We start from the raw sequence: 24904 nt of genomic DNA, 5'->3' as shown, positions 1-24904 counted from the left end.
AGAACTTGAATAGAATCGTTGCTCTATTCATCAGTTTCAGATTCTCAAAAGCAATCTGAATTTTTGTTCCTTCGTAATACTGTGACAGCTATATATAGGATAAAGGATTTGGTCCTTATATTCGGAAAGAAGTGTGCAAATAGTTTCATTCCATAATTTATTAACTCAATCATTCTATTTAAAAAAAAAAAATTAAGAAATTAAAACAATCAAATTTGTATTTAAGTCTCGAAATAAAGAGCCACATCTTTGTTTTTTAAGAAGTTGGTAAAGTTCGTTAAAAGTTAAAGCTCCATTAAGATATTTTTTATTAAAAAATTCTTAAGATAATTTTGATATCAACCAGGGGTTTGAAAAACAACTGGACAATAAAAAATAAAAAAATCGGATGTACTCCAATCTTATTTCTACTGAATTTGGCTCTATATGTTGTCGGTGTATCCTATGTTGACTTGAAACTCCCACCGGACCGCAGAACATGGAGAACGAATCCACAAAGAAATGGGGTTTTCAAGTTCACCAAAGGTTCAAGACAGAATCTGCAATAACACTTCGAGCGGCGCTTACTAGCTTAACTGAAAATATTGACCAAAACGACTCAAGACCAACCATTCCTCTGGGCCATGGCGACCCCTCCGTGTTTCCTAGCTTTCGAACTGCTAATGTAGTGGAAGATGCCATCATTGATGCCGTTAGATCCACCAAGTTTAACTGCTATGGACCATTCTTTGGTATTCTCCCAGCTAGAAGGTGAGTAGCATATTTTACACATTCTTATGAATACCTAGTGTATTATCGAAGATCTTTAAACAGATTTGTATTGTAAAGTCGTGAAGCACATAAACTTGATTCCAGTTCTAACGCTTTATAAGTTTTGGTCAGGTTCTGAAAAGTCTGAAAGTCAAAATACAACTTAAAAAGATTAGATAATGATTAATCAGAGACTTCATAATATCATTTTTAACTTTGAGGATAAAAGATGTATGTTGAAAAGTCAATAAGGAGATGTGAAGAGAAGTTGGAAGTTGAAATGAAACCAGTTAGGAATTTGACTATTTAAGGTATCACTTCAATTTCTAATTACCATTAATACTAGTATCCAAAATGATGGATTTGATTTAATTCCATTCTATTTCCATGTAGCTAGGCAAGGTTGACTAGTGTATGGTTGAAGTAGGTTTATGGGCTGGTCATTTTTACATCAATCATACAGTAAACTCGTCAATAAACAATGACATGTTTGGAGTTTCTCATATTTAGAATCATTCAAATCTTTCTGGAAAAAACTTGTTCAGTAGGCGTTCCATGGCATAGAACTAAATTCAATGATTAATTTAACAATCATAAACATGTAATAAAGTACACACAATCTGCTCATTTTTGTGTAATGTTATATATTTTGTCATGTCACTTGATGTTAAACCCTACAGGGCCGTTGCAGATTATCTCAACGGAGACCTCCCATATACGTTGTCACCAGATGATGTTTATCTTACCCTTGGATGCAAGCAGGCAATAACAGTTATATTATCAGTCCTTCTCCGTCCTGGTGCCAACATTTTGCTTCCAAGACCTGGTTGGCCATACTATGAAACTTTCACAAGACAGAACAATGTTGAAGCTCGCCTTTTTGATCTTCTTCCAGAAAAGGGTTGGGAGGTTGATCTTGATGCAGTGGAAGCCCTTGCAGATAAGAATACTGTTGCCATGGTTATCATTAATCCTGGCAATCCTTGTGGAAATGTCTTCACTTACCAACATCTGCAGAAGGTGTAGCTAATTAAACTACTTTTCTTTCTTTCTCTGTTCTTCTTCTTCTTTGCTTTAACTTTAGTTTCCTCGAGAGTCTTGAATTACTTTTAAGCATATGAAAACTGAGAAGCATCTCATTTGGTAATCTGACAAAATGCTAGTGTACATCTAATTAAGAAAATATGTTAGCGGCTATGTTGCAGTTCTTTTACAACGTTATAGACTTGCTAAAGTTAATAAGTTGTTCTAAATTTTTGCTTCAACGTTTAACTTGATGAGTACAGTTCATAAGTGGTTGTTTATTTATCCAACATCAGATTGCAGAAACAGCAAGAAAACTTAGGATTATGGTAATTTCTGATGAAGTCTATGACCATCTCACATTTGGGAATACCCCTTATGTGCGAATGGGAGTATTTGGATCAACAGTGCCTGTTATTACCCTTGGATCTATATCAAAGAGATGGATAGTGCCTGGCTGGCGGCTTGGTTGGCTTGTGACATGTGATCCCAATGGCATCCTTCAGAAATCAGGGGTTGGCTTCTCTCTCTCCATCTTGCCCTTAATTTGTCGATTGATGATATATGTCATGTATGTTGTAGAAATCCTGAGATTTATGCTCCTAATTTTACTTGTCAGGTTGTTGATTCCATCAAGGAATATATCAATATCACCTCGAATCCTGCAGCAACCTTAATTCAGGTTTGCGATTTTTTATGCTTTTCTTGAGAAAGAAAATAACACTGCTTCAGGTGTCAGCATGACTTTGACTTGCAACACTCCATCAGCCTATTGAGGTTTATCTTAATATGTTCGGGTCTTTTAACCTGAAAAGGGCTTTCTCATTGACCAACATAACTAGACAAGAGATGGGTTTCCCATAAAATTCTTCATCAAAAACATAGAAACCCAAAATTCCTGCAATATATGATTTTGATGCATTAATTTTTACTTCAATTCATCCTTGAGATTTATGGCAACTTAGTTGACTTGAACTTCTAAAATGTTACCATGTAGTGTCATTGGGCATCTTAATTTTTCTTTTTCGTTTTTTAAATTTTATATAACTGTTAAGTTCATTGTTCTAATTTCTGTATGTCTACGAATTTTAGTCATTCAAAGATACAGTATCTTAAATATGTCTTGTAGCAAGACTAGTAGGTTCCAATAGCAAAAATATGGTGATAAATAGATAGATTTCCATATGTCTTTGTTATTGTTGGTTTTTAGAGCTAGAGTATACTAAGGAAAGAAGACCAAAACAGACGTGAGAGAGAGATGTAGAGAGGGAAAATTTGAACTGAAATTTTGCTCTATTTTTCATTCATAAAATAGGGGTGATTTAAGCACAAAGTCAGTCCACTGTTTCACCTAATGCAGTGGATATTTTACAAGTTTAAATTTAAACTAAACACACACAACTAATACAAGTGCAAGCATTTCAAATACATTACTTAATCAAAGCTGAATTCACCTAAACACATCACTAATGAATATTACAAAAGTCTTTCAAAACAGTGACAAAAACAAAAACTACTGCTTCACGCACAGCAGAATTTCAAACCATGGCGCCAAAATCTTGCAACTCTCACCGTCTGTTGACTTCATCATTTCCAGCAAGATATCATCATCTTCAACAGTTATGATGTGAAAAACACTGAGCATTCTGGTTTTACATGTCGTGCATATTTATTCTCTTGACTTTCCCCTTACAATTGTATGCATTTTTGTTTATGATAGGGCGCAGTTCCTCAAATCCTTGAGAAAACAGAGGAGGCTTTCTATTCCAAAATCATTGACATTCTAAGGGTGGCTGCAGACATATGCTATAACAGAATTAAGGAGATACCTTGCATATATTGCCTAAACAAACCAGAGGGGTCCATGTTTGTAATGGTAATTGATCTATATAATTTGATTTTCTATGATTCGTAAAAGGGATGCATACTTAGTATGAACTTTTATTGCAGGTGAAGCTGAACCCATCATTGTTGGAAGACATTAATGATGACATGGAATTCTGTCTCAAGCTTGCTAAAGAGGAATCAGTCATCGTTTTACCAGGTAAAAATAAGATACTCAAAAGCTTTGAGTTTCTAGGATTAGGGAGACTGAATTCCTGACTTTATTAGCATAATACTAGCTAGCTTCAGTTCTCCTATAATACTTGTTCTGTTATTTGAAACCATTACTCAAGAAAAGGACTGAAATTATTCACCATCAGTTGAGGAAGTTTTGACTTTCAATCGGTAGGCATACACTTATACATCTTCAGCAATTGTGGGTGGATAAATTTTGTACCAATGTTTCTCTTGAGTGCTGAACAAGATTTAATTGCTGGCTATCTTTGATGCTGATGATAAACAAATTCTGCAGGGATAGTTGTGGGAATGAATAATTGGCTCCGCATAACCTTTGCTGTTGAACCTTCAGCACTTGAAGATGGGCTTGGGAGGATTAAAGCCTTTTATTACAGGCATGCCAAGAAGTAATAAATCTATATGAAGTCATGAAATGGAGTATGGTGATCAAAATAGCTACTTGATCTCCTCTCCTGCTTCATAGTTTACTCTTGCTAGTGACTGCAAATAAAATCAGCTCTTTCTCAGTATGAGCAATTCGATAAAAAAAAACATAAGAAAAAGTGGGCAGTGGTGGTCGGCAACTCCTCGTTGGACCACAGATGTGATTTGGCATTCACACAATGTTCGTATATAATTAAGTTGCTTAAATTGCTTATGTTTGACTTGATTTGTTCAGTTCACCATTTTATGAAAAGGATTCTACGGATTTCTTTGATCTTTTAGTTTGCATAAAAATAGCACAGTAACAGAAGTAATCCATTTGCTTACGCAAGAGAAATCTAAGAATCAAGATAGATTAACTTGAGTCTACATGATGCAAAAATGTTCACATCCCATAGGTTAAGAAAGATTATATATCTGTTAGTGTATGTGCCCTGAAACCAATGATATATGTAAGGTTTAGGGAAACATTTATATATAAATTTTATAATGTTTTATCATTAATAAAATGACGATTATTCTACGCCATTTTGTGTTATTTATATTTAATTAAGTTGCGTATGTCCCTGAGCTTGTTCTGGAAATAATTCTATTTTTAAAGAGTTTGAGAATATGAGTATCAAGATTCTTTCATGTGACTCGCTCTTAAGTATGTTCCTGATTAGATGTGATAATAATCAGGGGCAATATTATCGTTAGATCAACATTACTGTGTGCCGCCATTGATTAGCATGAGATGTTGATGGTTGGGTGATGAGATTCATATCATAAGGGCACGAGTAATGAGGTGATTTATTAGAGAATGAAGCATCGAACGTGACTGTTGGACAATTGATCACATGGTATAATATCTTCAGTCAATGATCATCGTTGCGTTAGTGTCACTTTATCCCTAGACTTGAGATGCGATCATGTCTTGTGCATGGGAGCTTGTGGTTCTTCAGTACGTTATCACTAGACTGTTTATATCTAGTGTGTAATGCTTGTTGGTCATGAATTAATCATGTACGAAGTCATATGCGTATTCAATAAGGAATTTGATGGCTCGGATATTACGAGCTTGAGTGTTCCAAGGGATCAACGAATGTGGAGGAAGTCTTTGGCCAAGGCATTTGTGTTTTATGAATAGATTCATAGAAACACAATTCTACATTTTAAGATGATCCGAATTATGTGATCAAGTTAGGGATTTGACTATACTATGGTCTGCACTTGATCAGAACACGACATCGGAGGGAATGAGGTGACATGACTGAAACGCTTAATTTTACAGGTTCATATGATCCCACTTCATTCATTGATTGGGGGCTATGATATACTGCTAGGTGTCACTCATGGTCTATAAGGAAGATGGATATCAAGAGTTGATATTTACCTTACTGTCAATCGATAAATGAACCTAGAAAGGTCACACACATTATGGATTTCTAAGCTTGATGGGAATCATGGCTTTTCTCATTAAAGAGTTAATGAAGATATTGAAGTTTCCATAACTTATAATTGACTAATTAGTATAATTGGTTAAAAGGGTATTTTTTTAATTGGATAAACTAATTAAATTAATTAATTAATTGTTGATTAATTAGTTAAATTAATTAATTAAAAATCAAGAATGGATTCAATAATTAAACTTGGACCTAAATTGGGCTAGCACTCAAATGGGCCTAGGTTTAGTTATTAGTTAATCCATCAGAGAATAACTTAAACTAGAATAAGATAATTCAGGGATTGCCTACTAATCCAATTTTGGTGGCTATTTAAAGAAGGCTTAGAGTTCATTATTTCATAAGAAGAGAAAAATTATAAGAAAACCCTTGCCACTGATATTCTCTGCCATCCCAAGGAGAAAGCTTTTTTTGATTCCATTATATATAGTGGGTTAATTCCCATCGATGAGAGATCCTGTGTGTATTAATCTAGAGGTACCACATTTGGGGTACTCAGTGAGGATTCAACAAGGAGAAAGAAAATAGCAAAGTAATCGGTAACCTACTATGACAGGGCCATTGCAGATTATCTCACTCGTGATTTACCATACAGGTATCCACAGATAATGTTTATCTTACGGCAGGAAGCAAGCAAGCTATTGAAGTATATTAGCTGTTCTTCCCGTCCGGTGCCAATATTTTGCTTCCAAAAGACCAGCTACCCATTCTATGAAGATTTTCGAGTCATCTCAATCTTGAATTTCGCCATTTTGATCTTCTTCCAGAAAAGAATTGGGAGGTTGATCTTGATGCTATGGAAGCTCTAGCAGATGAGAATACTCTTGCTATGGTTTTATTAATCCTGGCAATCCTTGTGGAAATGTCTTTACTTACCAACATTGCAGAAGGTATGCAAATATATTTTTGTTTCTTTTTCATTTATTTCTTTCCTTAGTTTGCTGAGGCCTAAGTGAATACCTTTTTGAGGAAATAAAATGTTTGATATTAATATAGTGAATGATGATTTCATGAAAATATTAATTGCAGAGACAGCAAGAAAGCTCGGGATAATGGTAATTTTGATGAAGTTTATGAGAATATCACATTTGGAACTACCCCTTATGTGCGAATGGGTGTGTTTGGATCAATGGTGCCTGTCCTTACACTTGGAGTGATCATTATCAAAGAGATGGATAGTTCCTGGTTGGCGGCTTGGTTGCTTGTGACATTGATCCCAATGGCATCCTTCAAAAATTAGGGTCGCCTTCAAATACCTATATTTGGTTTTAAAACCTACTATAATAATCTTGACATGATTGATATTTTCATTTTTGTACTTGCCAGATTCTGGACTGCATTAAGGACTATCTATATTTCCTCTATCCTGCAACCTTCGTTTGGTTGGCAATTATGATGTTCTTGAGAGATGTAAATCATATGAAACAGAGTAATACCTATTCATCTCTTAAGTACAGTAGAATTAACAAAGATTCATCCTGAACTTATGTAAAAATTTACCCAAATAAATTTGGGTGTACTCACCTTGAAAGTATAATTTGTAGTTTGAGAATTTAGTTTTTCAATCAAATTCTCTTGATTTTCACCTTGAAAACTTAATTATTGAATGCGGCAGGGAGCAGTTCCTCAAATCCTGAGAACACCAAGGAGGATTTCTCTCAAAAATCATTTGCATACAGGAGAAGCTGTGGACATATGCTGCGATAAATTGAGGAGATACCTTGCTAACTTGTCCAAAGAAACCTGAAGGTTCCATGTTTAATGGTGAGGTGAGGTCAAATATAATCATATTTCTATATATCTAGCGCTCAGGAATGAGCGTATACCATTTTCCGTACTACTATTGCGGTGAAGCTGAACCCTTCACTGTGAAACATTAATGATGACATGGAATTCTCTCAAGCTTGCAAAAGAGGAATCAGTCATTGTTTTACCAGGTATGATAAAATTTCTAAAATTTCTGGGTTTCGATATTGATCTGAGCTTACCAATATGATAACCTCTAGCCTTCTCTGCTATATTGAAACAAATTGGAAAATGGGCTTAATTTATCCCCAGATTGTGTCAGTGGAAAATGCATTTGGGTTTATAGTTTTGTTGTCCTAAATCAAGTAGGGAAAGGAGTAAAAAATTTAAAATTGAACATTAAAACCTCCCTTTGGACTGTTTGCAGACTTGACGTATACATTGTCAACCCTTTTGAAGCGAAAACAAATCTTGCAGGAATAACAGTAAACATGAAAATTGGCTCCGTTTATCTTTTGCGGTTGAGCTTTCAACTATGGAACGGGGTTTTGGGAGGATAAAAGCCTTTTGTCATAGACATGCCAAGAAGCAATAAATGTAAGTTATAGGATATGATCGATAATAGGATGTTGATCTCAACTCATGCTCCATAGTTTCCCCTTCTCAAATAAATTTGGTTATGTGCAATTAATCAATAAGGGCCATGGTGATTGGCTTTGGCTACTCCGCTTGGATCAAAAGTGTTACTGGTTGTCTTTATTCAAAAGATTTCCTTTACGGGAGTGTCGTCGCCAGTGTGTGTGAATTTCTTATTGTTTTTATGTTTAAAAATTCCTTATTATGAACATGTTGCCTATTTTTTTTTTTTTTTCTTTTCTTTACCTTATTTTCTGATGATAGCATAAATTGAATGATATATATCTAAAGTTACACAACACAACCAAAACTAAATGTTAATAATTACTTTTAAAATAAAAATATTAATAAGTTTCACACTCTGATCCAAATTTATCAATTATTACGAAATGCTATTATTATGCCAGTTCTTTATAATCCAATCCCATATTACTGCCAACTATGAGATACTGTAGTAAGCAGAGGGGATTGAATTTGAGAACCCAGGTTGAAATCAACATTTTATAAAAATAAAAATAAACCTCTTGTTATTCTTGATGGAGATTTGTATTTTTGGGCCGTATGTCTACTGGAAGCGTGGCGGACTCTCAGGCTCCCAGCCCCAGCTCTAGTCACTGAACTCAACCTCTTGCCGCCACAAAACAGAAAATATAGTGCTGGAAATGGGCTTTGCATTGCAAGCTGACCAAGACCTCACTACTGCATCTAGCATCACCATTAAAGGAGTGGTGATGAAGTTAATGCCAATATCACCAAATGATCCAAGACCCACCATTCCTTGAGGCCATGGCAACTCCTCCGCCTTTCCAGCTTTCGGACTGCTACTGTAGCTGAAGATGCCATTGTTCATGCTCTCCGCTCCGCCAATTATATGCTATTCACCCACTATGGTGTTCTCCGCATGGAAGGTAGATTTAACATTTTAGGCATGAGAATATGTTTATCTTGCTGGAATTGACGACCACTTCAATAATAAGGTTCCCTTACAAGGGATGAACATGTTGTCTCTTAGAATAACACCGTAGACGAAAGTTATCCCTTCATTTATTTATATTGTTGCCAAGTAAAATTTTGGGGCCGGAATATTGAAGGAACTTAATAAGTAAAACAAAATTCACATCCCTTATGGACAGATCTTGAATAGAATCGTTGTTCTATTCATAGTTTCGGATTCTCAAAAGCAATCTGAATTTTTGTTCCTTCGTAATACTGTGACACGCTATATATAGGATAAAGGATTTGTCCTTATATTCGGAAAGAAGTGTGCAAATAGTTTCATTCCATAACTTATTACTCAATCATTCTATTTAAAAAAAAAAAAAATTAAATTAAAACAATCAAATTTGTATTTAAGTTTCGAATAAAGAGCCACATCTTTGTTTTTTAAGAGTTGTGAAGTTCGTTAAAAGTTAAGCTCCATTAAGATATTTTTTATAAAAATTCTTAAGATATTTTGATATCAACCAGGGGTTTGAAAAACACTGGACAATAAAATAAAAATCGGATGTACTCCAATCTTATTATCTACTGAATTTGGCTCTATATGTTGTCGGTGTATCCTTGTTGACTTGAAACTCCCACCGGACCGCAGAACATGGAGAACGATCCACAAGAAATGGGGTTTTCAAGTTCACCAAAGGTTCAAGACAGAATCTGCAATAACTTCGAGCGGCGCTTACTAGCTTAACTGAAAATATTGACCAAAACGACTCAAGACCAACCATTCCTCTGGGCCATGCGACCCCTCCGTGTTTCCTAGCTTTCGAACTGCTATGTAGTGAAGATGCCATCATTGATGCGTTAGATCCACCAAGTTTAACTGCTATGGACCATCTTTGGTATTCTGCCAGCTAGAAGGTGAGTAGCATATTTTACACATTCTTATGAATACCTAGTGTATTATCGAAGATCTTAAACAGTTTGTATTGTAAGTCGTGAAGCACATAAACTTGATTCCAGTTCTAACGCTTTTAGTTTTGGTCAGGTTCTGAAAAGTCTGAAAGTCAAAATACAACTTAAAAAGATTAGATAATGATTAATCAGAGACTTCATAATATCATTTTTAACTTTGAGATAAAAGATGTATGTTGAAAAGTCAATAAGGAGATGTGAAGAGAAGTTGGAAGTTGAAATGAAACCAGTTAGGAATTTGACTATTTAAGGTATCACTTCAATTTCTAATTACCATTAATACTATATCCAAAATGATGGATTTGATTTAATTCCATTCTATTTCCATGTAGCTAGGCAAGGTTGACTATTGTATGTTGAAGTAGGTTTATGGCTGGTCATTTTTACATCAATCATACAGTAAACTCGTCAATAAACAATGAGTTCGAGCTCATATTTAGAATCATTCAAATCTTTCTGGAAAAAACTTGTTCAGTAGGCGTTCCATGGCATAACTAAATTCATGATTATTTAACAATCATAAACATGTATAAGTACACACAATCTGCTCATTTTTGTGCAATATTATATATTTTGTGCTGTTAAACCTACAGGGCCGTTGCAGATTATCTCAACCGAGACCTCCCATATACTTGTCACCAGATGATGTTTATCTACCTTGGATGCAAGCAGGCAATAACGATTATATACGTCCTTCTCCGTCCTGGTGCACAACTTTTGCTTCCAAGACCTGTTGGCCATACTATGAAACTTTCACAAGACAGAACAATGTTGAAGCTCGCCTTTTTGATCTTCTTCCAAAAGGGTTGGGAGGTTGATCTTGATGCAGTGGAAGCCCTTGCAGATAAGAATCTGTTGCCATGGTTATCATTAATCCTGGCAATCCTTGTGGAATGTCTTCACTTACCAACATCTGCAGAAGGTGTTGATAATTAAACTACTTTTCTTTCTTTCTCTGTTCTTCTTCTTCTTTGCTTTAACTATAGTTTCCTCCGAGTCTTGAATTACTTTTAAGCATATGAAAACTGAAAGCATCTCATTTGGTAATGTGACAAAATGCTAGTGTACATCTAATTAAGAATATGTTTGCTATGTGTGCAGTTCTTTTACAACTTTATGACTTGCCAAAGTTAATAAGTTGTTCTAAATTTTTGCTTCAACGTTTACCTTGATGAGTACAGTTCATAGTGGTTGTTTATTTATCCAACATCAGATTGCAGAAACAGCAAGAAAACTTAGGATTATGGTATTTCTGATGAAGTCTATGACCATCTCACATTTGGGAATACCCCTTATGTGCGAATGGGAGTATTTGGATCAACAGTGCCTGTTATTACCTTGGATCTATATCAAAGATGGATAGTGCCTGGCTGGCGGCTTGGTTGGCTTGTGACATGTGACCCAATGGCATCCTTCAGAAATCAGGGGTTGGCTTCTCTCTCTCCATCTTGCCCTTATTTTGTCGATTGATGATATATGTCATTATGTTGTAGAAATCCTGAGATTTATGCTCCTAATTTTACTTGTCAGGTTGTTGATTCCATCAAGGAATATATCATATCACCTCGAATCCTGCAGCAACCTTAATTCAGGTTTGCGATTTTTTATGCTTTTCTTGAAAAGAAATAACACTGCTTCAGGTGTCAGCATGACTTGCAACACTCCATCAGCCTATTGAGGTTATCTTAATATGTTCGGGTCTTTTAACCTGAAAAGGGCTTTCTCATTGACCACATTACTAGACAAGAGATGGGTTTCCCATAAAATTCTTCATCAAAAACAAGAAACCCAAAATTCCTGCAATATATGATTTGATGCATTAATTTTTACTTCAATTCATCCTTGAGATTTATGGCAACTTAGTTGACTTGAACTTCTAAAATGTTACCATGTAGTGTCATTGGCATCTTATTTTTTCTTTTTCGTTTTTTAAATTTTATATAACTGTTAATTTCATTGTTCTAATTTCTGTATGTCTACGAATTTTAGTCATTCAAAGATACAGTATCTTAAATATGTCTTGTAGCAAGACTAGTAGGTTCCAATAGCAAAATATGGTGATAAATAGATAGATTTCCATATGTCTTTGTTATTGTTGGTTTTTAGAGCTAGAGTATACTAAGGAAAGAGAGACCAAAACAGACGTGAGAGAGAGATGTAGAGAGGAAAATTTGAACTGAAATTTTGCTCTATTTTTCATTCTAAAATAGGGTGATTTAAGCACAAAGTCAGTCCACTGTTTCACCTAATGCATGGATATTTTACAAGTTTAAATTTAAACTAAACACCACAACTAATACAAGTGCAAGCTTTTCAAATACATTACTTAATCAAAGCTGAATTCACCTAAACACATCACTAATGATATTACAAAAGTCTTTCAAAACAGTGACAAAAACAAAAACTACTGCTTCACGCACGCAGAATTTCAAACCATGGCGCCAAAATCTTGCAACTCTCACCGTCTGTTGACTTCTCATTTCCACAATATCATCATCTTCAACAGTTATGATGTGAAAAACACTGAGCATTCTGGTTTTACATGTCGTGCATAGTTATTCTCTTGACTTTCTCCTTACAATGTATGTATTTTTGTTTATGATAGGGCGCAGTTCCTCAAATCCTTGAGAAAACAGAGAGGCTTTCTATTCCAAATCATTGACATACTAAGGGTGGCTGCAGACATATGCTATACAGAATTAAGGAGATACCTTGCATTATGCCTAAACAAACCAGAGGGTCCATGTTTGTAATGGTAATTGATCTTATAATTTGATTTTCTATGATTCGTAAAAGGGATGCATACTTAGTATGAACTTTTATTGCAGGTGAAGCTGAACCCATCATTTGTTGAAGACATTAATGATGACATGGAATGCTGTCTCAAACTTTTGCTCCTCATGAATTTATTCAAATATGAAAGTATTGCGTTATTGCATTCTTTTTTCTCAAGTTTTTGATATTGTATTATTTTCTTTGCTTAAGGTTTCATGATTTTTTTTTTTTTGTTTTTACTAGTTGTTTAGCAAATAATGACGGAGCCGCAGAGGCCCCTCCTCGATAAAAATCCTGGATCCGCCACTGCCTGTGATATGCGATACGTATCTTATGATACAATTCGATATGGATCGCCAACAATACGTATCAGAGAGTGTATCCTAAACCTTTCGATACATTGATATGTATCCTACAATAGGATACATATCCGTTCGCATTCTTAAAAATATTGATACAAATCGATACGACTTTATTAATTTGGGCCAAAGGTTCCCAAAAAAAAAAAAAAAATTCAGGGGAAAGTGAAGAGGAAGATGTGTTGCATAATAATAATAACACAAGTAAAGATATATATATTGACATTGATCTTAGAAATGATATGAATGGCTGAAAGGAAATGATATAGATTTTTAATTTTGTGATTAATTTTGATTATGCAATACCATAATTTAAGGCCAATAATATCACAAAATTCGTTAATTAATCTCGAGGATGATATTAAATTTTTAATTTTTTATTAATTTTTTATTTTTTTAAAAGTCGTATCCCACAATATAATACAATAAACGATACATGATTCGAAAAATTAAATTTTTGATACATAATACGATACACAATTCGACAATCATGGTGGTCACCACATTGATTGATAATCTTAACAAAGACAATATAAGACTCACCATTTCTTTCGGCTATGGCGACCCCTCTATCTTTCCCAGCTATAGGACTGCTACTGTAGCCGAAGATGCCGTTGTCGATGCCCTAAGCTCTGCCAACCATAATTGCTATTCACCCGCTGTTGGTGTTCTCCCAGCTAGAAGGTAAATATAACATTTCCTACCTATTTGTTTGTAATTAAGCATATGCTTATTTAAGTATGTTTTGGTTTGTTACCTAGAATAACTCGTTTGGCTGTGTTGTGAGTTGGAAAGGCACTCAGTTTCGAGAGAGCTTGCTACGAAGATATACAGAACAAACTGTTATACCAAAAATACACATTAATGTGAGCACCACCAATCATAATTTAATAAATATTTAAAGAGAAAGTAGTATTAACTGTCAAAAACTTAAACCATCTCCAAGAAATATTTTATATCAATCATATCCCATTTTAAGATAAAGATTAGAGATACTTTATATCAATCATATCCCATTTTAAAATAAGGATTAAGGAGTGGTCCTCATGTATCAAGACAATTTGTAAAAACACTCATTACATTGATCTCAAAGGTGTATAAATAGATAAATCTCTTCATGAAAAAGGGACTGGCCAGGCATATGAGAGCTAGACAAACATTTGAGTTTTATTATTTTTTCTCTGTCAACAAAACATTTCTCCATTTTTGTATGTTTTACAGGAAATATCAGAAAAATAGCCAGAGAATAATAAAATAACAGTGGATGTAAGATTTGCTTTAAGCATTCGAACCACCATAAAAATCTCATTGTCAATCTATTATTTATGTTTCTGCAAACATATATAATCTCAGCACCATAAACACTTCTTATGAATAATTCACATATAATTTCTAAATCAGCTTAACATTTTACACGTGCGTGTCGTTGGTGTCAAAATCAAACATCAACAGAAACTATGATAACATCACTTATCATTGTGTTAAAATAAAAACTAATAGAGGGTAGCTGTCCACAAAGTTAATAGCCATTTAAAGGATCACAAAAAGATCTGTGTAGAATAAGATTTAAAACTTTGTGTGTGTGTGTGTGTGTGTGTGTGTGCGCGCGCGCATAACATAATAGGATATAAAACTTACAAATACTTTAGTATAAAAAAACTACAACAGGGTGAACTAACGGCAGTATGTAAAATTACAGTGCAGAAACTATATAAATGATCAGTATTGTTAAATGTTAAACTAAACAACAATATGAACTATGACAGGGCCATTGCAGATAATCTCAATTGTGATTTACCATACAAGGTATCCACAGATGATGTTTCTTACGGCAGGAGGCAAGCAAGCTATGAAGTTTATTAGCTGTTCTTGCCCGTCCTGGTCCAATATTTGCTTCCTGAACTAGCGACCCATTCTATGAAGATTTTGCGAGTCATCTCAATCTTGAATTTCGCCATTTTGATCTTCTTCCAGAAAAAGAATTGGGAGGTTGATCTTGATGCTATGGAAGCTCTAGCAGATGAGAAATACTCTTGCTATGGTTATTATTAATCCTGGCAATCCTGTGGAAATGTCTTACTTACCAACATTTGCAGAAGGTATGCAAATATATTTTTGTTTCTTTTCTCTTTTTTCTTTCCTTAGTTTGCTGGAGGGCGTAAGTGAATACCTTTTTGAGGAAATAAAATGTTGATATTTAATATTAGTGAATGATGATTTCATGAAAAATATTAGATTGCAGTGACAGCAAGAAAGCTCGGGATAATGGTAATTTCTGATGAAGTTTATGAGAATATCACATTTGGCATACCCCTTATGTGCGAATGGTGTGTTTGGATCAATGGTGCCTGTCCTTACACTTGGATCATTATCAAAGAGATGGATAGTTCCTGGTTGGGGCTTGGTTGGCTTGTGACATGTGATCCCAATGGCATCCTTCAAAATTAGGGGTCCGCCTTCAAATACCTATATTTGTGTTTTAAAAATACTATAATAATTGACATGATATTGATATTTCATTTTTGTACTTGCCAGATTCTGGACTGCATTAAGGACTATCTAAATATTTCCTCTGATCCTGCAACCTTCGTTTAGGTTGGCAATTTATGATGTTCTTAGAGATGAATGTAAATCATATTGAAACAGAGTAATACCTATTCATCTCTTAAGTACAGTAGAATTAACAAAGATTTCTGAACTTATGTAAAAATTTACCCAAATAATTTTGGGTGTACTCACCGAAGAGTATAATTTGTAGTGTTGAGAATTTAGTTTTTCAAGTCAAATTCTCTGATTTTCACCTTGAAAACTTAATTATTGAATGCGGCAGGGAGCAGTTCCTCAAATCCTTGAGAACACAAGGAGGATTCTTCTCCAAAAATCATTTGCATACAAGGAGAAGCTGTGGACATATGCTGCAATAGAATTGAGGAGATACCTTGCCTAACTTGTCCAAAGAAACCTGAAGGTTCCATGTTTGTAATGGTGGAGGTCAAATATAATCATATTATCTATATACTATGCGTCAGGAGATGAGGCGTATACCATTTTCCGTACTACTATTGCAGGTGAAGTGAACCCTTCACTGTTGGAAAACATTAATGATGACATGGAATTCTCTCTCAAGCTTGCAAAAGAGGTCAGTCTGTTTTACCAGGTATGATATAAAATTTCTAAAATTTCTGGGTTTCGGAGATGAATTCTGAGCTTACCAATATGAAAACTCTAGCCTTCTCTGCTATTTGAAAGCAAATAATGGAAAAGGGCTTAATTTATCCCCCAGATTGTGTCAGTGGAAATGCATTTGGTTTATAGTTTTGTTGTCCTAAATCAAGTAGGGGGAAGGTAAAAAATTTAAAATTGAACATTTAAAACTCCCTTGGACTGTTTGCAGACTTGACACTTATACATTGTCTAACCCTTTTGAAGCAGATAAACAAACTTGCAGGAATAACAGTAAACATGAAAAATTGGCTCCGTTTATCTTTGCGGTTGAGCTTTCAACTATGGAACAGGGTTTTGGGAGGAAAAAGCCTTTTGTCATAGACATGCCAAGAAGCAATAAATGTGTGTAAGTTATGAGATCGATAATAGGATGTTGATCTCAACTCATGCTCCATAGTTTCCCTTCTCAAATAAATTTGGTCATGTGCAATTCAATCAATAAGGGCAATGGTGATTGGCTTGGTACTCCGCATTGGATCAAAAGTGTGTCTTTATTCAAAAGATTCCTTTATCAAGGAGTGTCGTCGCCAGTTGTGTGAATTTTTTATTGTTTTTATGTTATAAAATTCCTTATATATTGAACATGTTGCCTATTTTTTTTTTTCTTTTCTTTACCTTATTTTCCGATGATAGCATAAATTGAATGATATATATCTAAAGTTACACAACACAACCAAAACATAAATGTTAATAATTACTTTTAAATAAAAATAAAAATATTAATAAGTAAGTTTCACACTCGATCCAAATTTATCAATATTACGGAATGCTATTATTTTATGCCAGTTCTTTATAATCCAATCCCATATTACTGCCAACTATGAGATACTGTAGTAAGCAGAGGGTTGAATTTGAGAACCCAGGTTGAAATCAACATTTTATAAAATTAAAAAATAAACACTCTTGTTATTCTGGTGGAGATTTGTATTTATTGGCTGTATGTCTACTGGAAGCGTGGCGGACTCTCAGGCTCCCAGCCCAGCTCATAGTCACTGAACTCAAACTCTTGCCGCCACAAAACAGAAAATATAGTAGCTAAGAGAATGGGCTTTGGATTGCAAGCTAACCAAGATCTCACTACTGCATCTAGCATCACCATTAAAGGAGTGGTGATGAAGGAAGTTAATGGACAATATCAACAAAGATGATCCAAGACCCACCATTCCTTGAGGCCATGGGCAACCCCTCCGCCTTTCCAGCTTTCGGACTCTACTGTAGCTGAAGATGCCATTGTTCAGCTCTCCGCTCCGCCAATTATAATTGCTATTCACCCACTATGGTGTTCTCCCAGCTGGAAGGTAGATTTAACATTTTAGGCATGAGAATATGTTTATCTTGTTGGAATTGACGACCACTTCAATAATAAGGGGTTCCCTACAAGGGATGAACATGTTGTCTCTTAGAATAACACGTAGACAGAAAGTTAATCCCTTCATTTATTTATATTGTCTCAAGTAAAATTTTGGGGCCGGGAATATGAAGAGGAACTTAATAAGTAAAACAAAATTCACAATCCACGTTATGGACAGAACTTGAATAGAATCGTTGCTCTATTCATCAGTTTCAGATTCTCAAAAGCAATCTGAATTTTTGTTCCTTCGTAATACTGTGACAGCTATATATAGGATAAAGGATTTGGTCCTTATATTCGGAAAGAAGTGTGCAAATAGTTCATTCCATAATTTATTAACTCAATCATTCTATTTAAAAAAAAAAAATTACGAAATTAAACAATCAAAATTGTATTTAAGTCTCGAAATAAAGAGCCACATCTTTGTTTTTAAAAAGTTGGTGAAGTTCGTTAAAAGTTAAAGCTCCATTAAGATATTTTTATTAAAAAATTCTTAAGATAATTTGATATCAACCAGGGGTTTGAAAAACAACTGGACAATAAAAAATAAAAAATCGGATGTACTCCAATCTTATGTATACTGAATTTGGCTCATATGTTGTCGGTGTATCCTTGTTGACTTGAAACTCCCACCAGACCGCTGAACATGGAGAACGAATCCACAAAGAAATGGGGTTTTCAAGTTCATCAAAGGTTCAAGACAGAATCTGCAACAATACACTTCGAGCGGCGCTACTAGCTTAACTGAAAATATTGACCAAAACGACTCAAGACCAACCATCCTCTGGGCCATGGCGACCCCTCGTGTTTCCTAGCTTTCGAACTGCTAATGTAGTGGAAGATGCCATCATTGATGCTGTTAGATCCACCAAGTTTAACTGCTATGGACCATTCTTGGTATTCTCCAGTAGAAGGTGAGTGCTATTTTACACATTCTTATGAATACCTAGTGTATTACGAAGATCTTTAAACAGCTTTGTATTGTAAAGTCGTGAAGCACATAAACTGATTCCAGTTCTAACTCTTATAAGTTTTGGTCAGGTTCTGAAAAGTCTGAAAGGGAAAATACAACTTAAAAAGATTAGATAATGATTAATCAGAGACTTATAATATCGTTTTTAACTTTGAGGATGAAAGATGTATGTTGAAAAGTCAATAAGGAGATGTGAAGAGAAGTTGGAAGTTGAAATGAAACCAGTTAGGAATTTGACTATTTAAGGTATCACTTCAATTTCTAATTACCATTAATACTAGTATCCAAAATGATGGATTGATTTAATTCCATTCTATTTCCATGTAGCTAGGCAGCGTTGACTTGTGTATGTTGAAGTAGGTTTATGGGCTGGTCATTTTTACATCAATCATACAGTAAACTCGTCAATAAACATGACATGTTTGGAGTTTCTCATATTAGAATCATTAAAACTTTCTGGAAAAAACTTGTTCAGTAGGCGTTCCATGGCATAGAAATAAATTCAATGATTAATCTAAACAAATAACATGTAATAAAGTACACACAATCTGCTCATTTTTGTGTAAGTTATATATTTTTATGTCACTGATGTTAAACCCTACAGGGCCGTTGCAGATTATCTCAACGGAGACCTCCCATATACGTTGTACACAGATGATGTTTATTACCCTGATGCAAGCAGGCAATAACAGTTATTTATCAGTCCTTCTCCGTCCTGGTGCCAAATTTTGCTTCCAAGACCTGGTTGGCCATACTATGAAACTTTCACAAGACAGAACAATGTTGAAGCTCGCCTTTTTGATCTTCTTCCAGAAAAGGGTGGGAGGTTGATCTTGATGCAGTGGAAGCCCTTGCAGATAAGAATACTGTTGCCATGGTTATCATTAATCCTGGCAATCCTTGTGGAAATGTCTTCACTTACCAACATCTGCAGAAGGGGTAGCTATATTAAACTACTTTTCTTTCTTTCTCTGTTCTTCTTCTTCTTTGCTTTAACTTTAGTTTCTCGAGAGTCTTGAATTACTTTTAAGCATATGAAAACTGAGAAGCATCTCATTTGGTAATCTGACAAAATGCTAGTGTACATTAATTAGAAATATGTTAGCGGCTATGTTGCAGTTCTTTTACAACGTTTAGATTGCTAAAGTAATAAGTTGTTCTAAATTTTTGCTTCAACGTTTAACTTGATGAGTACAGTTCATAAGTGGGTGTTTATTTATCCAACATCAGATTGCAGAAACAGCAAGAAAACTTGGTATATGGTAATTTCTGATGAAGTCTATGACCATCTCACATTTGGAATACCCCTTATGTGCGAATGGGAGTATTTGGATCAACAGTGCCTGTTATTACCCTTGGATCGTATCAAAGAGATGGATAGTGCCTGGCTGGCGACTTTTGGCTTGTGACATGTGATCCCAATGGCATCCTTCAGAAATCAGGGGTTGGCTTTCTCTCTCCATCTTGCCCTTAATTTGTTGATTGATGATAATGTCATGTATGTGTAGAAATCCTGAGATTTATGCTCCTAATTTTACTGTCAGGTTGTTGATTCCATCAAGGAATATCAATATCACCTCGAATCCTGCAGCAACCTTTATCAGGTTTGCGATTTTTATGCTTTTCTTGAGAAAGAAATAACACTGGTTCAGGTGTCAGCATGACTTGACTTGCAACACTCCTCAGCCTATTGAGGTTTATCTTAATATGTTCGGGTCTTTTAACCTGAAAAGGGCTTTCTCATTGACCAACATAACTAGACAAGAGATGGGTTTCCCATAAAATTCTTCATCAAAAACATAGAAACCCAAAATTCCTGCAATATATGATTTTGATGCATTAATTTCTGTTGGTTTTTAGAGCTGGAGTATACAAAGAAAGAGGACCAAAAACTGACGTGAGAGAGAGCTGTAGAGAGAGAAAATTGAACTGAAATTTGCTCTGTTTACATTCAAAAAACAGGGGTGGATTTATACAAGGCACACGCCACTGTTCCACCTAAAGCTGCAAATTTAAAATTTAAACTAAACACAACAACTAATGCACGTACAAACATATCAAAATACATCATTTTATCAACTAATTCACCTAAACACATCACTGAAATATTTCTTAAACAGTGACCAAAAACCAACTTCTGCATGCACAGCGCATTTCAAACACGTGGCGCCAAAATCTTGCAACTCCACCATGCGTTGACTTATCATTTCTAGCATGGTATCACCATTCAACACTCCTCCTTGATATCATTGCTGGAAACACCAAGTTTGAGCTTTAAATCTTCAAACTTGGCTTTGGACAAAGCTTGGGTTATTATATCAGCAATTTGTTCTTCTTATTAAAGAGAACTCCTCCTTCATTGTAGCTCTCCACGCATCAGATTTGACTGCCTCATTGTAGCTGGTTGGATCTAACTCAACACATTGCACCTCTCATAAATTTCAGATATTGACTTTGTACCTCTGACTGGAACTTCACAACTTCATCTGAATTCACTTCTTCAAATGACTTTTGGGCTTCTATTTGGTTGGAAGCTTGGCCTGACTTTAACTTGATTTTTTTTCAGTTCCAAACAGCACATTCGTCCACCTAACATCTATTAACTATGTTAGCTGAATGGTTTTGAAAAACAACATTTCCCCACTCTACGGGAAGCTTTTTCTTGCATCTAACTCATAACTCATTCCATCACATTCCATAATGACACATGCTGAGTTTTTAAAATGAAGAGAGGTAATTCCTCTCAAGCATTTGTCCTACACTAAGTAGGCTTTGACTGATTTTTGGAACAAATAAAACATCAGATATAATCTTGGTACCTGACTTGGTTTGGACAGAAACATTTCCCTTGCCTTTGACCTCCAGCAGCTCTCCATTTCCCACTTTAACTTTAGACTTGTAGCTTTGATCTAAGCTCACGAAATTGGACATGTTTGGTGGACATATGGTTGGTGCACCACTGTCAATTAACCACACTCTTGATCAAAATCAGCCACACATCCTGAAGCCATAAACAACTGCTCAAGTTCTTGAGTCTGCTGTTGATTCTCCATGCCTGGGATTGATGCTCCTGCTGCCTCCTTTGTTCTTGCACACCCTTTCACATGTCCAAACTGCTTACAAGACCTACATTGTATGCCAGGCCTGAACCAACATCTATTTTCAGAGTGGTTCTTTTCTTGCAGTGAGGACAAGTAGGAAAGGTTCTCAGTCCCGCATTTTTTTTCCTTCGTTGTTAACTTCCTCTTTTCCCTTCTCTCAGCTACCTTGTGTTTGGCTTACATCATGGTCCTTCACTGTGTCTTCTGCCTCAGCAACCTCCTTGCTCTGTGCTTGAAGAGCATGCACAAGTTCTGCTAAGCTGATCTGGGACAGGTCTTTGGAGTCTTCAAGTGAAGAGTTTTGCCTAATATCTCAGGTAAACTGACCAAAACCTTCTCTACTATCCTCTGTCAGTCAACTCTTCACCAAGTAGCTAATCTTCTGTTCACCACATTCATCAGCCTATCCACATACTCCTTCACAGACTCAGCTCTTGCATCTTAAGCATCTCAAATTCTCTTCTCAGGTTTAGAATTTGCATGTTGCGTGTATATTGCTGCCCCCAAACTCCTCCTTAAGTTATCCCAAGCTCTTTAGAGTTTCACACGCCATAATCCGGTGAAGACTTGGTCTGTCACTCATGTGAGTGTATGTAAGATAGGGGCCTTGGTGCTTTAGACATCTCTCTTCATGAATCCTGATTTGGTTCAGTGTGGGGTTTGCTCCCAACTGAGGAACTTGCTTCCCTCCTCCACGTATTGCCACAACACATGGCCTCTTAAATAAGTCTTTTTGACAGCCCATACATGGAACTGATCCATTGAAGATGGGGGGAGAAAGTGAGCGGAGTTGCTGCCATGAAGATGATTACGTATGGTGGTTGAGTTTTGTTAAGAGGGTTTTGTTTTTCCAGGTCCTGAAAGATCACAACAGCTCTGATACCAATTGTTGGTTTTAGAGCTGGAGTATACAAAGAAAGAGGACCAAAAAATGACGTGAGAGAGAGCTGTAGAGAGAGAAAATCTGAACTGAAATTTGCTTGTTTTACATTCAAAAAACAGGGTGGATTTATACAAGGCACACGCCACTGTTCCACCTAAAGCTGCAAATTTAAAATTTAAACTAAACACACCAACTAATGCACGTACAAACATATCAAAAATACATCATTTTATCAACCTAATTCACCTAAACACATCATGAAATATTTCTTAAACAGTGACCAAAAACCAACTCTGCATGGACAGCAGCATTTCAAACCGTGGCGCCAAAATCTTGCAACTCCCACCATGCGTTGATTCATCATTTCCAGCATGGTATCACCATTCAACAATTTCTACTTCAATTCATCCTTGAGATTTATGGCAACTTAGTTGACTTGGACTTCTAAAATGTTACCATGTAGTGTCATTGGGCATCTTAATTTTTCGTTTCGTTTTTTGAATTTATATAACTATTAAGTTCAATGTTCTAATTTCTGTATGTCTACGAATTTTAGTCTTCAAAGATACAGTATCTTAAATATGTCTTGTAGCAAGACTAGTAGGTTCCAATAGAAAAAATATGGTGATAATAGATAGATTCATATGTCTTTGTTATTGTGGTTTTTAGAGATGGAGTATACTAAGGAAAGAAGACCAAAACAGACGTGAGAGAGAGATGTAGAGAGGGAAAATTTGAACTGAAATTTTGCTCTGTTTTTCATTCATAAAACAGGGGTGATTTAAGCACAAAGTCAGTCCACTGTTTCACCTAATGCAGTGGATATTTTACAAGTTTAAATTTAAACTAAACACATACAACTAATACAAGTACAAGCATTTCAAATACATTACTTAATCAAAGCTGAATTCACCTAAATACACACTAATGAACATCACAAAAGTTCAAAACAGTGACAAAAAAAAAAACTACTGCTTCACGCACAGCAGAATTTCAAACTGTGGCGCCAAAATCTTACAACTCCCACCATCTGTTGACTTCCTCATTTCCAGCAAGATATCATCATCTTCAACAGTTATGATGTGAAAAACACTGAGCATTCTGGTTTACATGTCGTGCATATTATTCTCTTGACTTCCCTTACAATTGTATGCATTTTGTTTATGATAGGGCGCAGTTCCTCAAATCCTTGGGAAAACAGAGGAGGCTTTCTATTCCAAAATCATTGACATTCTAAGGGTGGCTGCAGACTATGCTATAAAAGAATTAAGGAGACTTGCATATATTGCCTAAACAAACCAGAGGGGTCCATGTTTCTAATGGTAATGATCTATATAATTTGATTTTCTATGATTCGTAGAAGGGATGCATACTTAGTATGAACTTTTATTGCAGGTGAAGCTGAACCCATCATTGTTGGGACATTAATGATGACATGGAATTCTGTCTCAAGCTTGCTAAAGAGGAATCAGTCATCGTTTTACCAGGTAAATAGGATACTCAAAAGGTTTGAGTTTCTAGGATTAGGGAGAGAATTCCTGAGTTTATAGCATAATAATGGCTAGCTTCAGTTCTCCTATAATACTTGTTCTGTTTATTGAAACCATTACTCAAGAAAAGGACTGAAATGATTCACCATCAGTTGAGGAAGTTTTGACTTTCAATCGGTAGGATACACTTTACATCTTCAGCAATTGTGGGTGGATAATTTTGTACCAATGTTTATGAGTGCTGAACAAGATTTAATTGCTGGCTATCTTGATGCTGATGATAAACAAATTCTGCAGGGATAGTTGTGGGAATGAATAATTGGCTCGCGATAACTTTGTGTTGAACCTTCAGCACTTTAAGATGGGCTTGGGAGGATTAAGCCTTTTAGCCATACAGCATGCAAGAAGTAATAAATCTATATGAAGTATGAAGTGGAGTATGGTGATCAATAGCTACTTGATCTCCTCTCTGCTTATAGTTTACTCTGTAGTGACTGCAAATAAAATCAGCTCTTTCTCAGTATGAGCAATTCGATAAAAAAAAACATAAGAAAAAGTGGGGCAGTGGTGGCGGTAATCCTCGTTGGACCACAGATGTGATTTGGCATTCACACAACGTCCGTATATAATTAATTTGCTTAAATTGCTTATGTTTGACTTGATTTGTTCAGTTCACCATTTTATGAAAAGGATTCTACGGATTTCTTTGATCTTTTAGTTTGCATAAAAAT

General features: G+C 35.4%; 1 protein-coding gene and 3 pseudogenes across 1 annotated transcript; all 4 read left to right on the top strand.

Moving 5' to 3' along the window:
* The first annotated feature begins 401 nt into the window (after window positions 1-401).
* LOC116113302 (nicotianamine aminotransferase 1-like) lies at window positions 402-4554 on the top strand. Its single transcript, XM_031399451.1, has 7 exons — window positions 402-750; window positions 1431-1770; window positions 2070-2288; window positions 2393-2455; window positions 3494-3649; window positions 3724-3817; window positions 4130-4554. Exons 1-7 carry the CDS (start codon window positions 479-481, stop codon window positions 4243-4245), a joined length of 1260 nt encoding a protein of 419 aa, XP_031255311.1. The 5' UTR covers window positions 402-478; the 3' UTR covers window positions 4246-4554.
* Window positions 4555-5060: 506 nt separating this feature from the next.
* LOC116113338 lies at window positions 5061-6995 on the top strand (annotated as a pseudogene).
* A 1772-nt stretch (window positions 6996-8767) lies between these two features.
* On the top strand, window positions 8768-16715 carry LOC116113337 (annotated as a pseudogene).
* Window positions 16716-17651: 936 nt separating this feature from the next.
* LOC116113336 lies at window positions 17652-24584 on the top strand (annotated as a pseudogene).
* The last annotated feature ends 320 nt before the right edge of the window (window positions 24585-24904 follow it).

Source organism: Pistacia vera, unplaced genomic scaffold, assembly GCF_008641045.1.
Source record: "Pistacia vera cultivar Batoury unplaced genomic scaffold, PisVer_v2 Contig678, whole genome shotgun sequence".
In the NCBI taxonomy this organism is placed as follows: domain Eukaryota; kingdom Viridiplantae; phylum Streptophyta; class Magnoliopsida; order Sapindales; family Anacardiaceae; genus Pistacia; species Pistacia vera.
Note: the sequence above shows the minus strand (reverse complement) of the source record. Positions and strands in the feature narration are given on the sequence as shown.

Coding starts and splice junctions, on each gene's coding strand:
- LOC116113302 (XM_031399451.1), top strand. CDS start 479: ATGGAGAACGAATCCACAAAGAAATGGGGTTTTCAAGTTCACCAAAGG. Junction 1,771..2,069: donor CTTACCAACATCTGCAGAAG/GTGTAGCTAATT, acceptor ATCCAACATCAG/ATTGCAGAAACAGCAAGAAA. Junction 3,818..4,129: donor ATCAGTCATCGTTTTACCAG/GTAAAAATAAGA, acceptor CAAATTCTGCAG/GGATAGTTGTGGGAATGAAT.